At 45.6% G+C, this 17,372-nt stretch overlaps 1 protein-coding gene across 1 annotated transcript; it reads right to left on the reverse strand.

The window, feature by feature from the left end:
- Positions 1-594: 594 nt before the first annotated feature.
- LOC147880126 (F-box/kelch-repeat protein At5g15710-like) lies at positions 595-2,170 on the reverse strand. Its single transcript, XM_087372050.1, has one exon. The coding sequence runs from the start codon at positions 2,092-2,094 to the stop codon at positions 727-729; it is 1,368 nt and encodes a 455-aa protein (XP_087228176.1). The 5' UTR covers positions 2,095-2,170; the 3' UTR covers positions 595-726.
- Positions 2,171-17,372: the final 15,202 nt, after the last annotated feature.

A 17,372-nucleotide genomic window follows, 5' to 3' on the forward strand; every position in this document is an offset into this window, starting at 1 on the left:
GGAAATGTGTCCTCAATGTGTTTCATGAAGTCTTTCCCATTCCTCACAAAACTATCACAAGGTCACAAGGCCTTAAGTCTATTCGCATCTACTGACGTATCAATCTATCATGCTGCAAACTTTTTTCTGTTCATATATAAAACATCATCACCAACTTGCTGTCTGCTACGCTGATGTCGTATGCCTCAAAGATACAGCCATTGAAGTTAATAGTTGCTACAGTACAAAGACAAATCAGTTGGCATTGTATGCATCCTAATCTTTTTTATGACCCAGCAACTAGACTCAATTTTCACCCTAACAGAAGAAAAATGTAGCAACAATCTGCGGATTGTTCAAAAACATATTATCTAGTTCCAATCTGATTACCAAGCCTAATTAGCTGAAGAGAAGCTCTGTTCAAAAAACAAGCAGCAGGTAATCCTAGAAAAGCATTCCAAGAAGCACATGCTATAGAGTCAATGAGATTATAAGCTGGTCTGCTAACCCTGTTTAACCAAGACCATATTAAAAGTCAGTGCAGTCAATGCTTAGATCACATTTCCTATGTGTAATGACATTAACATTTTGATGGATCTGCTCATCTCAACATAACCTATCTGAAGGATATACGCAATGATAAAGAAAGACTGTTCATTTCCTCCCAAAAACTCTTCCCGTATATCTGAGCTCTGAAATAAACGCTTGTGAAAGGAAAAAATCATCACAACTTATCACAGAGACACCTTACACCTTACCGAGGCAGGGTTCAAAGACGTAGAGGTGTCCAAAGGGAGCTACCATATCAGGAGTGCATGCCATTCCAAAAGTGTCGTCTGATGTGGGAAGATCTGGCTCCAATTCTTCGTCTTCGGAAGAGTCCGAATAACTTAAATAGCTGGAAGAATCACTCGAATACTCAGAGGTGGGGAGGTCCTCAGAATCATGTTGTTCATCCTTTCCGTCCTCAGAATCATGTGCTTCATCCTTTCCGTCTAGTGCAGCAGGTACAACCGACGCCTCTGCAGCTGCTGCTGCTGGTTCTTCGTCGTGTTCTTCTTCTTTTTGTTCCGTCTCCTCTTCTATAGGGCATACAGGAGTGCGATAGATGGATATTTGCCCCTCCGCGTCAAACTTGTAGATGAGACCGCCCGTCCCGCAGCTATTATCTGCACAGAAAGCACCATCGTGCCCTACGCAGTGGCGCACACAACCACGCCAGTGTCGCTCAGAATCTTCAGGTACCTCGCATAGCACTCGCCATGCCATTTCTTCTGACTGCAGTTCCCAAACATATGCTGGCGAAGATGTGTTTGAGGACACTCGGCCTACCTTGTACAGTACTCCATGCCGCTCCATCAGGCCCCAAGGGACGTAGCATTCCACATCGCAGGGCGTCCGCACCCACTTCCATTCTTCTCCCTCCGGATCAAACACCAGCACACCGAAGTGTTCATCGTCGTCCCAAGCCAGCCAGTAGATGCAGCCGTTGCAGGTCACGCTCGTCAGCACAGGTGTTACGTGAGGGGGCATATCGGGCACTCTGTTCCATTTTCCAGTGCTTGACTTGTACACCTCGGCTGTCCGAGTGGCTTGTTGGCTCCCCTTGGCAATCTTGAAATTTCCTCCGAACAGAAGGATATAATCCCCTGAGGTGCGTTCCACGGTCATGCCAACGATGATTGGGTAGCAGGTCACAAGAGTAGGCGGCAGATACTTGCAAGCAGCCGTGACAGGGTTGCACATCAAGAAGCGCTTGAAAATGTAGCCATCCAAAGAGGTAAACGTGACCGACAGGCAGAGCAGGTGACTGTGAGCGCTCTCGATCTCAATGCTTCCCGGAGGAACACCGAGGCATATTTTGCGCCAGTGAAAGTGCCTATCCAAGAAATCCAGTTGTAAGTGGCCTGCGTCACTGTGATGAGCTGAGACACGGATGAAGCTGGGACGATGAGGGAAAAGACCAGCACGCAGTGCTGCAATGGTTGGAGACAGGATCTTAGAATTCCAGCTCGTGGAAACGAGACGCAATTTGAGAAGGCAAGAGAGGGGCAAGCGTGCAAGCACCTTGTTGAGGATAACTTCAGGGAGGCTATTCCAAATGGCGGGATCCATAGGGAGGAAGTGATGACCATGGTGATGGTGGTGGTGATGGTGGTGGTGTGGGGAATGGGAGTGAGAATGGTGAGAATGGTGGTGGGGGGAATGAGAATGAGAACGGTCGGAGTGATGATGAGAATGGTGGTGGGGAGAATGAGAATGAGAATGAGAATGGTGATGGGAGTGAGAATGATGATGCGAATGCTTGGGATCCATAGCTGAGCTCTAGAATTACAAGTTCATCTACGATTTGAGGCTACCTCAAGAGTCCATCCGCCTGCAACAACGGCTTAGTGCAGTGAGCGATACTAACTTATCAAGCTGTGGCTGGAGTGCACTATGAAATCAAAGCTTCGAGTAATCCTTCCGCAACAATGTATTAGCTGTCTGCTGTGCGTAATGCAATTGGAAGTGAAGCCTATCTCAAGACTATACCTCGCAATTTCAAGAGCTTATGTTATGGCTGCGGTGCTGAGCATGAAGCAAGAACAAGCGTGGGCATTCTCGGGCAATGGCTCAGATTGAACACGGGGCCGGCTCAGCCTCAGGATTTCCATACAAAGCAAAGCTTGTTGTCCTTTCTCATTCCCTTCTTTATATGTGGGGAGTCTTTACCGCGAAGGGTTGACTATGTAGATTCTAGGTTGGTCGGTACAGGATGATCCAGTAGAACAGTGGTTTGGGAATCGCATCTAGATACGTGAATATGAACGGGAATCAGTGCCTCGTCACATGGAGTACATGAAGGCTACTTGATGGCGAAGGTCCTGGAAGGATGTGAAGTATGAACATTGTCGAGCTCGAATCAAGCTACTGGCTTCAACTTGCATTTGCGGGGACAAGTGGGCTTTTAACAGCTTTGCTGAAAACAAGTTCGGTGGACCTTTCAAGTTTCGCATCGTTTCTGTGAAGTGTCGTCTCTCCCGATAGTATAGATTTTATCTGTGTGGCAAGGAGCCCGCCTACTTTATCGAACTCGATGAAGGCAGCCTGTCACTACAAAAACATGAATCGTGACGCGTAAGAACAGACACGCACACCAGACTGGTCGTTTGCTGCATGCAATCCAGGATGCACCATGCATGCAGCGGCGCTGTATCCAGACACATTCAACATGATTGATTGCCAATCTTGACGCTGCAATAAAGTAAAGGTGTTGCAGTTGAGCTCATCAAGAAAATCTTATAAAAGAAGACATCCGCGGGAGAATCCGGCGAATGATAGAGAACATTTGATCGTCTAGAGGGCGTCGAGAGCATTTGAAAATTTGGCGTATGTGTGTTGGCACTGAGCGGCGGCAATGCGAGGTGCGTGGACGTGGGTGGGCGTGTGCAGGCGACGAGGATGAAGTCGAGGCGTTGCATGTGGTTGTAGACGACGACATACACGTGAAGCGCTATAAACGAGTGAGTCATTGCGCAGGCCCTAATTTTGGCCACGCCTGCATTCTCCCAGTCGTGCGCACAACACCTCTCCCCAAAAAAAAACACACACAACTATAACCAACTTAGGCGCACGGTGCTCAACCAGATTTGCCTTGCCCTCCATGGACTGAAAAGTGAAGATAAAATCAAATGGAGTAGAACATGTCAATGCATCTTATTAGGGGAAATTCTTTCAATTGAATGTAACTTTAATAGGCCTACTATTCTCACTACACCAAGTTCCTCCAAAATCACCCATCAAGCAAAGAACCAATAGTAGAAAGGTTGAGTAGTACAATGATGGGAAATCACCCTCACCACACCAAGTTCTTCAAAATCACCCAACAAACAACCAATGGTAGAAAGGTTGACTAGTACAATGGTGGAAGTGAATAGGGGCCCCCATCGATAGAAGATTGTCATTGATTAATTTGTTTGCGATTTGCAGGGGAGTTACACAAAAAAATTAAGCTAAGTAAGGCGACGGTCGATTATTCTCGAATTTCCAAAACCTGCACAGATTCCAAGGACTCAAGAGCTTCTTGGAGAAGCCTCTGCATCCAAAAGCCTCTGCCTTGGACTACTATAAAAGGAGGAAGGGGGCCAATAGAATTGCAGGCAAAGAAGGGGACTGTAAAAGCCTCTTAAGGAAGAAGCAAAGGGGAGGAAGGGGCTGAGATAAAAGGCAAGGGGAAGGGAGAGGAGTGGAAGTAGGGGGAAGGGAGAGGAGGCAGCGAGAGCAAAGGAGAGGAGGCAAAGGCGAGAGCGGACGACGGACGACGTAGAGGCGCACAGAGGTGATAAATTTAGTATTGTAGTTAGAAGAATTGGGCAAGACACTAACTAATTAATAGATTTAGATCGTCCAAGCAATTAGGAGCGATTTATGACTAAGATGGAGATCTAGGACAAAGAAGTGCCTATGATCGACTTCAAGATTTTCAAGGGAGTCCTCATTGATTAAGGCCCTAGAGTCAACATCATCTTAGAAAAATTCCAAGAATATCTCAATTGAAAAGCTTTGAGATTGGTATGGTTGATCAATAGTTTGAGACACAAAAGGGTATACTAAAAGATATATGCATCAAGATAAGTGGGGATTACTTCACAATGGCATTCATCATGACCAAGTTGAAATTGAGTAGGGATACCACATATTATTGGTGTAGGAAAGTGATATGCTCAAAGTTGACAATGAAGATAAGGAGACCTGCATATTTTTATGCATTATGTAAAATTGCACAGTTGCAAAAGAATGCAAGCTTGAATGCTTAGATGTGGGGGAAATATATGCCATGGACATAGAAGACATAGAAGATAAGATACTTGCAAAATGAATATTGTGTTGATAGCAACAATTGATGCCATGAGGGTAGCGATACAAATGCCAAGTCAAGAAGAGAAAACAAAATTGGCATTCCAAAGGGGTTCACTAAAGGTAAGATAGAGGAAAATCATGAGGAGGCCACAATTTGCATCACCAAACTCATTGACAATGGCGAAATCACTAAGGAAAAAACCATCGAAAGGAGGAGAGCTAAAGCTGATATGGACCAATAAGGAATTTTGTAACGATTTCACTAAGAAATCCGATGAGCTCTTTCCAACTACAAGGATGTCTTTGTATGTACACAAAACTAAATCGTGTGTTGCTAATCTTCATTCAACAACGCATCCCTTTTAAACCCAAATGTAATGCCACTAGATAGCAGAGGTATCGAATGAGCCCCAACTCTGAAAATTTGGTCAAAGCAATAATTGATCAGCTACTAAGTGTAAGATTCATCTATGGGGGAGAGGAAAAGAGCATCAACACAATCATTTTCTTCAATCCACTCCCTTTGTTTACCAATAAACCTTGTGCTTGGGTGTAGAAAATGCTAGTGCTTAGATGGAAAATGCTCTCTCTTGCACTCTAGGGTTGCTTGGTGCGTGGAACCTATGCGTGTGCTCGGGTGCAAAAGTTAGACTTAGAGAAAAATACCACAAGGCTTATGAAGATGTGTAGATGAATACACACGATGGAAGCATGAGCATTGCAAAAGTTGAAGAGAGAGTCCAAGATATCAAACCCAATCCTTGTATTATCAAGGGGCCTCAGCCTATGTACAAACAATCGTAGTTGCAATTGACTCACATATATTTATGGTAAGGATAGAAGAACAAACAAACTGGTAGTCGGATCACGATCAAAGAAAGAAGTTAGTATTGCAAAGCAAACCTTTCCTTATTACTGCTGGAGTATTGTACAGAAGAGACATTGACCAGGTCATCAGAAGGTGTGTCCAAGACCATGAGCAAAAAGCTGTGTTAGTAGAGACACATGGAGGGCCAGCAGGAGGCCACTTCTCAGGTGATATCATGGGCAAGATAATCTTGCAAGCTAGATTATGGTGGCCCATAGTATTAAAAGATGCACACAATTATGCCAAATCATGCTTGTCATGTCAAAGGGATAGCAAACCAATGGATAGTAAATAGAATGCCACACCAGCCTATTCTTCCATTGAGACCTTTTCAAAAGTGGGGATTGGACTTTATTGGACCAATCAAATCTGCAGCCAAATTCTCAGGTAATCAATATATTCTTGGTACTACTGATTATTGCACTAAATGGGTTGAGGCTGTAGCATTGAAGACATGCAAAGCTAGAACAATTGCACATTTTTTGTATCACAATATTGTAACCAGATTTGGTGTTCCCATTGAGATTGTATCTAACAAGGGAATGCATTTCATAAACAAAACCATCAGAAAAATGACCAAGATGCACATGATGCTGCACAAAAAATCCACAGCATATTACCCACAAGCCAATGGATTGGCTGAAAGTTCTAACAAGCTAATGAAAAAGGTTTACAAAAGAACAATTGCTGATCACCCAGAGGATTGGGATCAGCATTTTAGACTCAATGCTTTGGGCACTAAGGATAGCACCCAAGGTAGCCATAGGACTGACACCTTTCAGGCTAGTGTATGGTTGTGAAGCAGTAGTACCCATGGAGTTTGTTGTAGGAATTCTCAGGGTAGCAATTGACAACAAACTTTCCCCAGAAGACTCCATCAATGCAAGGTTGGAGCAGATTTTACAATTGGATGACAATAGATTGGCCAACTCCCATACAGCTGACATTATCTAGAAAAGGAGGGCAGCATGGATCAATAGAAATATAAAGTTCAAGCTTTTCAAAAAAGGAGAGTTGGTGTTGATGTTCAACACTAAACTAGGCAAAATGCCAGGTAAATTCAAACTAAGGTATGATGGTCCATTCAAGGTGATTGATACATATGAGCAAGGGACATTTCTCTTGGCAGACCTACATGGCAACTCCTTTGAGAAACCAGTCAATGGTTTAAGACTTAAGCCTTACATGTCCTAATCCCACACAAGCTAAAATCAACACAATTTCACTGCAGAACCCTTCTGAGGTACACAATTATATAGTCTCTATTTCAACCAATCAGCTAACTAATGGGGTATCATGCAGCATTTCAAAGCAGATTTATATCTTGAAAAGAAGCAACTATCATAAAGATATATCCCTAATGAAGATCTCCATCTCAATTCAACAACAGGACCAAGACAACACAGAAGACATCACACCCAATACACACAGTTGCGAGATAACACTTTTATCGACAAAGACCGAAGAAGACGCTTTTCAGAAATCGGCACAAATACAACGGGAGTTCCATGCCCCAACGAGAACATTTTCAAAGAGAAATCCAAGGGATCTTAGTGACAGCTTTGCACAACATCATAGCAAGCAATCACATAAAAAGTGGCTACAATTACATTCTGTGCAGATTCCACCAACACAACAATGACGTTGCCGTACTTCCCATCCGGATCAGGTATGCTCAACTTACTCTACAATAAACAAAAGTGATTATGCAGGTGAGGGCAGGCAACAACAAGATGACACCACGACACGAGCTCTACTCCAACAATGGTCCGATGTATTTTCTCGATAGAACTCTGAACAGTCCAACAAAACCGACTGAGAACTCCACCAAGGTTCTCACGGGGACCAAACTAAACCAATCCGCCAACTACGGTCCACCTCACACGTGCGCATGTGTCTTTTTTGACTTTACGGATTTCGACTAAGGTCTGACGCCTTGTGTCCCCCCATGGTTCAACCATTTAGTCCATGGATGGTTTTTCAAGTTAGTTTTGTTAAGAAGATAAACTTTCATGTTGGCTTCGAAAGTTTGTATTCCCTAATAAAAATAAATGTTTGAAACATTTGCCAGAATTTGAAACTTTAATGCAAAAAAATTTAAAGTTTCACCAGGATTTACAGTTTTTCCTTCAAAATTCCAAAGAATATATATAAAAAAGTACTACATTCTACTAATATTGTGAAACTAAAAAATGGATCTTGAAAACTTTTGCCAAGATTTTATATTAATATATAAGCATAGCTTCGATAAAAAAATCCTTGATTCAATCCGACTCCGATCCTCCAAATGAATCACAACAAAGTCCGACTACGCTCCGCCTATGCACAAGAAATCCAATGGCCTTTTTCCTATCCGACCTCATTCCACCCAAAGTCCACCGACACAAAAAATTGGGCGAAGGACACAGAGGATACTAGATTCGCCATACCGACTCATCAGGGCCCCTATGTACACAAATTCCATGGTGCTAAATTCGACAAGGCTGCTCACACAAGTGATGCCCTCACCACAAGAAATAGCATCATCATCGATGCATGCCATACTAACTCCATGATGAAGACGCATATAAGCAAGGAGGGATGGGAGGTGGATAATACACACCCCCAATCGCCGCTTCAAACTGTCAGTTCGGCACATGCGAGACAACTAGAGAATCTCCACACAAGCCCAGTGAACAATAGCTTCTCCACACAAACTTCCCTTCGAATGGCACTTAAGTGTAGTTTGAGGCTCACAAATCCATTGCCTTCTGAACCACAAGATCCGTCGCTAGAGCTCCTTCACAGAGCTGCTGTTTTAGACAACATGGGTCATAGCAAGAAGTCCCTGACTTCGACAAGAAAGAGTCCCCGAAAGAGCCCAGATGAGGAGAAGGTGATCGTTATCGCAAAAAGTGAAGAAACAAAGTCGGATGATGAAACCCCCTAGCCATCGCTCAAGAAACAGATAGTGATGGCCAGTTTCACCAACTTCAAGGTCTCTTTGGACCTCAACAAAAACCAAAAATGGTTGAAGAAGATTGGCTTGCTTCAGTACGCGAGTCTTCCGTGGACATCTTGGAAGGCTCCACAAGATCCTCTTACAAAGTATGAAGCTTTCCAAAAATTTGGAGGTATGTTAAGCAACAATCTCATGGTGACACTCGAGATTATCTCAGAGGTTTTTCAATTGCCTTTGATTAAGGAGGAAGCTGCATACAAAAAGGATGTAGATAGTGAGATGCACAAGAAATTCGGACCGCCTGAAATGCAAAAAAATTATTTCTTTGTTAGTAATGTGCAAGATACAGGTCATTGCGAACAGTTGGTGTGGTATCTCAAAAGGATGCAGCTTTTGGTAAAGCCAAACACAATGAGCCGGGATTCCTACATAGTACTCCGCATAGCAGAGAAGGGCACACGCATAAGTTGGGCTCACCCATTGCACTCACGTCTGATGAGCAAGATTGCAAAGAAGGATTTGACTACCTTTAATGTACATTCCAAGATTGCACCCTTCATTGTAGCATTGTTCGAATTTGTGGTGCATAGCAAAGAAGAGATGCTAAACGTGATTATACAATATCGAGAGGATAGAAGAAAACAAATGCATGACAAAACAAAGCTACAGGACAACAAGAATCCAATAAATTGAAGGATGCAGTAGTGCAAGACTTGCAAGAGGCACAGTATTCTCAAGATGACGCATTGCAAGTGGTATATGGTAAGTCCTTAGCAGACACACTTTGGGACACGCCACTAGCCAAGGAGGAGATGCCTCCTCAGCAAGCAGAATAGAAATCAACCAAAAAGATCAAGCAATGATGCCAAAGGAAACATGGATGAAGCTCGAGGATGACGTGGTCCGGTTATTCCTCAACTCACCCCCAAGACCCCATTTGAAAATTTGTCTCTAATCCACAAGCTAGACTTGCAAGAAACTCTTGTCAAGGAAACACAAGCATTGGCAGCACTGGCAAAAGTGTCAAGCATGCAGACTGACCATGCAACTCCAACAGTACTTTGAATACCAAAAGAACAAACAAGCAAAGTTGTAGCAACAGGTCCAACAGTTGCGGAAAGACAAAGAGGCAGTACATGAATTCATGCTTAAACAATATAAAATGCAGCAATAGCTTGCCACTACATAGGCCAAACATGTAGCACTTGAGAAAGAATATCCAAAGTCTAAGGAGCAGCAGAACAAACATATTGCAAAGCTAACAGCCCAAGTTAAGGTACAACAAGACTGCATGCCTACTGTAATAGGCTGACTGTAAGAAATGGAGGAATTCTTTGTTCAACTTGACCATATGGGAGTGGATCACAGTGACCTTCAAATCAAGAATACTTTGTTAAAGCAACAGATTCATGCACTATAAAATGTAGAACAACAACTTAGGGAAATGGCTGATGAAGTAGATAGCATATCCTTAGTAAGTGTGAATTTACTAAGTTGAAGAATCACCTCTCACCAACACCAATCTTTGTCATTCCTATGCATGCATACTATATAGTAGTCCTCACTAGTCACCACCTGGCTTCTCACAATGCTACCCCACCCCACCTCATGTGCACTATTCACCATTGTGATGTTAGACATGCAGCTCTAAAGCTACTTAGTGATTGAGTCACAAAGCTACCCCCACCCCATCTTTGATTGAGGGAGCTACATAATAATTGAGGAGGTATGTATTGAATATGTTGCACATGGACTAAGTACCCTGGCCCCAATCTTAGCAAAGCTTTTAATGATGAAGTAGTTTGCAGATCATCATTCCTATTCACAAGGTAGGGGCCCATGAGCTTATAAAACTACAAGAGCATTATGATTGGGCATGTCATGTCCAAGACCTATGCCTTAGTGCTTGATTTGCATGTTCACCAATTTGCAAAGAGCTAGGGACTTAGAGCTAAAGACAAGCAACCTTCTATGCTAATCGTATGACTCTAGGTCACATAATAAGGTATCACTCATGAGGATAGAGCACGAAGATAGAGGGTTATTGTTTCTTTGTGTATTTTCAGTGTTCACAAGGCTTTTAATACACTGCTAAACTCTTATCTCATCAAATGTTTGTAGGATTCAAGATACAATCAAGAGATTGTCTAACACTCATGGAAAACTATGAGAGGGTCTTAGGCAAGGTTTGGATGGCTACAAGTGGGGAAAAAGAAGATCAAAGGCAATAAAGAGGTCAAACAAGGTTATCAATTATCACCAACTCTATTTTGGCCTCTACATCTATGAGCTTGAGGCCTTCATCAAGATACTAGGAAGGGAAAGTGCATCTCTCATTGGCTATTGGATTTAGATTCTCCTCTATGTAGACAATGGGTCTTACCCCCCTCTTTACTTGAGGGCTTATAATGACACTTGGGTGCACTCCACACCTTCTATGAGACATGATTTGAAGGTCAATCTTGGTAAAAGCAAGGTTATTATCTTCAACACATACAATGCAATCATGTATAAAGGTCATATTATCTTTGATGGGTTATTCATGGACACCATTCTATTCTACACATATCAAGAATTTATTATATTTTGCTTCATCTTCATGATAAGACGAACATTGCAAGACCGACTGAGTGGGGGGTGTGCTACAATTGCCACCTTGAGCAACCTTACTTTCAATCTCACTTTCAAGATCCTTGGACCAAGTCTCTACTCTTTTATTCTTTGGTCCACCCAACCAATATTTATGTTAGTCCATGCTAGTAGGTCCCTAATCTATCATAGGTTAACTGGGATCGAGTGGAGAGGCTCCATATTCACTTATTAGCCTGGATGACCTATAGTAAGCCGTCGGTCCCACTTGTCTTGGCTGATTACAGGATCTTCACACTCTAGCTTGACACAATATTCCAAGTGATCACATACCTTCACTAAGTTGCATATTTTGATTCCTCAACCTTAGGCTGATGCAAGTTACTATAGCCAACCTTATCCACATCCATGACACTAGCAACTGAGGGTGATCAGAGGTGTTGATATTCCCATACATGCAGATAGTTTGCGAGTCTTGGACTCAACACAAATAGTTTCCAGTATAGTCTTGAGGCCCCTCTATTCCACTCACTTTTCTTTTTTTTTCAAAGAAAGGAATCTTCTATTAATTCTTGAAAGACTTCATACAAAACAACAGCCGCGAAGGTGCTGAGTATGGAAAAAACCGAAAAAGTCTGAAAGAAAAATTGGCTTGTTTCAGAGAAACCCAGCTCAATACCTAGTGAATCTCTGGTATTGGGGCTAACAGCCAAGTGGGGGGACTATACAGCTAGCAGATCCCTCGCAGAAAGAAGATGTAGAAAACTCCTGCAGGCCAAGCCTTGCAGAATCAAGCACACCTCTCAATAGTCACTCTAGAGCCTAGAGTGCCACACTCCTAGGTGGAGCGTAGAGTGTAGATGATATCCTGCTAGATGGCGACCATGGTAGGCTGAGGGTGGAACTGGATACTCACCCATCACAAAACTATAGCGAGCCACCCAAATGTTCCACGTAGTGATACTAGCTACCACCTCCCAAATACTATCCTTTGGAGGAGATAGGGGAGCTAGGCTGTCATGAGGGACTGCCTCATGGAGTGCTATCCTTTGAATGCTCTAACTCTGTATCCAGTAGGCTAGGGAGATCTCATCAATCTGGAACATGTGTCCTCCCTCAGTCAACCAGGCCACCATCCCCCAGGTGTAGTCCCTCTAAACACTCTGCATATGGGTCACGATCCTGAGGGCTCCTATCTAGATCCTCACTACTTTGCGATAGCTCCAAAGGCAATGTAGAATCATCTCCAAGAAACCACCAGAGCAACGATGGCAATGCCCATCCACTCGCATCTGCTCCAACCATGGTCCAATGAGCAAGCCTCCATGGGCGGCTAGCCAAAAGAAGTAGGATATCTTCCTCAACCCTGCAAACTCGACCATAACTGCATCCAAAACTTGGAACAGACATCTCGGGGCACTCTCTGGGTCACCCAATGCCACTCCATCAAAAGGGTCCACCTCGAACAGTCCATCTGAAACCTCCTGCCAATCCGTGTGGTGTAGGAAAAGAAGGACATCTCATCCATCTACTCGACAAGGCTGCCCCTGAAGGGCTATAATAGCTCTCATAGATCCCACTAGACCTCCCTCAAGGGTCTACCCTCCCACAACCAGAGGCACCATCTCGGGGCATCCTATTCTAAGATACTGGGAGCGTCAATGTGCCACTCCTTCTGCAAACATCCCACCACTCGATCATCTACCAGTGAATCCCATCAAGACTCCCATCCATCTCAGGGTCTCTCTCAGTGAGCGGATGAAGTAGGCCTCTAAGTTCTACACGGAAGAAGCTAGGGTGCATGTTGCCTCACTCCATCATCATCCTCAAAGGGACACCAGTCCGAGAAAACTGCCCTAACCAAATGATGTCCCTCCAAATACGGTCCCTCCCACCAAGACTGAGGGATGGCTAGGTCGATGTCTCTCATCCATTGCCCTGCCCCTCGCAGATGTGCTACGGCACCAAGCCTCGCCTCTGCCTCCATGGGTAATCTGCTCCATCTGCCAAAATACCTGACCAGACCACTGTCCCATTGTGCCCAACCAATGTGCATCAGTTGTCCAAGCATACGCTCATTCTAATCTCAGATCTCTGGGTGCCACATAAGGGTTTGATGCTCAAACTCCTCTCTGCATCTAGGTGGAGCACGAATGAGACCCCCTACTAGTCTCTGCTAGACCCTATGAAGGCTCCTCATCAAGGGGGAACCCTTCCCTATAAGGGGGCCTCTGAGAAGATCCACCTATGTGAAGGCTGCCACTGTCCTCCGATGCATGGGGTGTTCCTAATAATCCCTTGCTGTAAGAGGAGCTTCCACTGTCCTCTAGTGCATGGGGTGTTCCTAATAATCCCTTGCTCTACGCCTGTGATGAGGCCACGAACAACTAACTTGCCTAGAAGGACTCTGCTTTGCATCTCCAGATCTATGATACCCAAGCCTCCCAGTGCCTACAGGACGATCATCATCTATGATCACTGTCTGCACGTGACTCGGGCTCTAGTATTCTGTGTGTCATTCGATCCTGCCTAAAGGAAGTTCCATTGAAGCTGCCCAATGCATCCTCTGTGAAAGCACCAGCAAGAGACAGTATACCAAGCCGTGGCAAGAAGGACCTGGTTTGCCACTAAGGCATGCCCTGCTAGGGAGAGCTTGGCCGAGCTCCAATAGAGAACTTGTGCCAAAAACTCTCAAGGACCGGGGCAATCTGTTGCTCTGCTATAATGTCAATACCAACCTGGCAATCGAGGTATCTCACTATCTGGCCCCGCAGTATCCATCTGAAGCCAAAGTCACTCCCCCACTCATGAATCTCATGTGTCTCCTCATAGCCCATGAAGAAACCTATAGACTTTGTCCAGTTGTGATCTGCGCACCCGAGGCCTCATAGTAGATAGCTAGGGATCCTTTGACTATCTCCAAACTAATTATGGTGCCCTCAACATACAAGGCCGTGTCATCTGCAAACTTGGAGTCAAGCAGTTCCTTCTCCTGTCTGATTGAGAGCCTTAACCCTGTGAGGCCTGCCACCTGTGATCTCAAGTAGTAGCCCAAAGCCTCTGCCACAAACAAGAAGAGGAAGGGAACGAGTGGGCAGCCCTGGCGAACTGAGAGAGAGAGAGGAAAAGGCTCACCCATGTGTCCTTTGATAAGCATCTGGCTAGAGCTCCCCGCATAAAGTGCAAAAACTCCTCTGACCCATTTGTCTAAGAAACGCAATCTCCGCATAGTGCCCTCCAGGAAGGACCACTCCACCCTATCGTAGGCCTTCTCAAAATCCAAGAGAAGGATGGCGAGTGGGCTGTGACTCCTCCCTAGACCAATCCACTACCTCCCGGAATGTGAAGATGTTGTTTAGGATGCTGCGCTCCTGAACAAACCTCGTCTGTGTGTCATGGATGATGTCTATAAGATGGGGCCATAACCGCAAGCTCAAGACCTTGGCGAGGATCTTGTAAGTGGTATCAAGCAGAGTGATCAGTATCCACTATCGGATGTCTGACCTATCTCCCCCTTTTGGGATCAAACAAATCCACCCCCTGCTCAAGGACTGAGGGAGGGAGCTCCTATCAAAAATCTCCTAGCATGCTAATCGAAAAGGGGTGGAGATAATCTCCTAGTTCCAGAAGAAAGCTAGAGTCAAGCCATCCTCTCTAGGACACTTTTGGGTCAGGAGACCCTTGAGGGCTTCCTAGAGGTCCTCATCCATGAAAGGCTCCTCCAACCTACTACATAAATCCTACGAGACTACTGTCAGAACATGATCCCAAACTACCTCTCGGGCCACAATACCAACTGGAGTCATCCTCTCCATTGGCTGTAAAAACATGTGGTTAGATCTAATCTCCTACAAGTCTGTGTGCATGATGCCCTGTGGATCTCGGAGACACTGCAGCTCTGTGCCTACCGATCGAGGCCCAATGGTCTAGAAGAATTGCTTCATCATCCTATCCCCTACTGTATTCACCGGTGCTGAGAAGAGTGATAGGAGAACTCAGCCCATCAAATCTCCGTGTCCTGAAGCTCAAGGTGAGTGCTCTCGAACTTGTTGCTAAGCCACTAAGAACCTGGGTCCTGCTCCTTGAGCCACTCTATGGAGGCGAGGTCTCTCCTCAAAGCCTACTCATGCTCCTTAAGCATCCTCCTCCACCTAAGGGCATGAGCCTGTAACTCCTCACTACTCCTTTGGATCGCATCGGCCACCCACGAAGCCCATCCCTCACCTGGTGTCATCTCTGACTGCTCCCAAATCCCTGCCATGACCTGCTAGATCTCCTCGTCCTGTAGAAGGTCCTTTGGAATGCAGACCCCCTTCTGAGGGAGACCTCGGTGGGGATGATCTAAGTGAAGTACTATGGGAGAGTGGTCTGACATCGTGGTACCTACCAAAATCCCAATAGAGCAACCTTTGTGCAGTGCGAAGAGGAGGCTACCAGGTATCCTACTGAAATCTGGCTCTCGCCATGGGTCCATGCCACTGATCATGAAAATGAACTACTACTAGGTGCTATGCTCTGCTGCTAGCATCTCAAAGGATGCGCCGCCCTACTTTTCTTCCCCAAACTCGAGGTTGTTGAAGTCCCCTCCAACAATCTAGGATTCTATATCCGAAAGACACTATGACAGCCTCCTCCAAAAGGCTGGATGATGCTACGTTCACGCTACTGGGGCATACACGTTCACGATCCCCATCTTGGACCCACCCATCCAAACTTCCTAAGCTCACCCCTAATCGTAGACCTTTGGAGCCAAAGTCTGTGAGACCAAGATGCAAACTCCTGGGCTCCATCCTATTGCAGGGGACCTCTCCTTGGGAGAAGGTGGTGATGTCGTCTAATGTTTGTTGCTGAGAACATATGCTCCTTAATCAAAAGGACGTCCATTGTCTGCCCTACCACTGCCCTCTACAACTCTTGTCGGAGTATTAGGTACTACGGTTGACTACGAGCACAGTCATGGAGCCCTGCACGTTTCGACTCATTATGGTCTAGCTCATGAGGACAGGGGTGCAAAGAACAAGGCTCTCCCGTGAGTCGGTGCTTGTTCCATAAAGACTACCTTATGTGACTTTGCCAAGGGTTTGGAGGGCGAATAGTCTGTGTCTATGCGATGACGTACTAGGATGGATACTGGCTCAATGTCGATCTTCCATGCCCAGTTCATCATGAAGGAGACTTTCACCCCTAAATGCTCCACACACTTCCAGAGGGGCCAATAGAATGCATGATCCACCATTGCCTCAAGTGGCAATTTGATAACTCCTACTGCCAAACCACACGTTGCTCCTTTTGCGTGAAGCTTAGCTAAAAATTCACCTCCACACCATGGGCAAACCAAAGATCTAGTCCCCATGCTCCCATCCACTCATCCATCATGCATGAAATCTAATCTCCCATAATAGCATCAAACACCTCTGGGGTCCACTTCTCCAACCCTGTGGAGGCAAACTAGAAACTCCAAACAAGGTGTGTCTGACAGCCCACTACATTGATCAAACCCCCCTCCCGTGCTGCAAGATCATAGGCATTACCTCCAGTGGTAAAGGATAGGAGTCCATCGGTAAAGGATAGGAGTCCAGGATCTCCAGGTAGTTCCAAGGTCCCAGCCTCCAAAAGTCCCGCGGTAAGGGTGCCCAGGCTGTAGGTGGGGAGTTGCTAACCTGGAGGACGAACCCCATCCCTCTAGCTCCCTCCCCAAATGGGCCTGATGCTATGATGAGGGAGCAGAAGGGGACGTCATCTTACCCTTGCCTACTAGCAGGGGTGTCAAAGTAGGGGAGGGGAGGGAGGCTGAGGAGCTTGCTATAGAGGTGGAGAGGGGGGTAGTGGGGGCAATTGTGGGAGGAGGGGAGGGGGCGGGTGGCGAAAGTGATCATAGCAAGAGGGGCGGGGGGGAGGAGGAGGCGGGGGAACCCAGGGGGGAGAGGAGGGGAAGGGGGGGAGGGATCTAGAGGGGGAGGGGGAGGGGGGGGAATAGGGGCGATCACAGGCTCCCCCTGTTGATCAGGCTCGCTGGGCTCCCTTTGGGTACTTACAAGCCTGTTTGCTTGGTTTCTTTTTCTTTTTAACCTAGGTCTAGTCCCCTTCTGAGGGGGTCACCTAGGGGGTCTGAGACTCCTATTGCTCTTGTCTGGGGGGTTGCAGGACTCTGGT

The sequence above is a fragment of the Dipteris shenzhenensis genome, chromosome 33, assembly GCF_047967505.1.
Source record: "Dipteris shenzhenensis isolate YYH24624 ecotype China chromosome 33, Dip_SZ_1.0, whole genome shotgun sequence".
NCBI lineage: Eukaryota > Viridiplantae > Streptophyta > Polypodiopsida > Gleicheniales > Dipteridaceae > Dipteris > Dipteris shenzhenensis.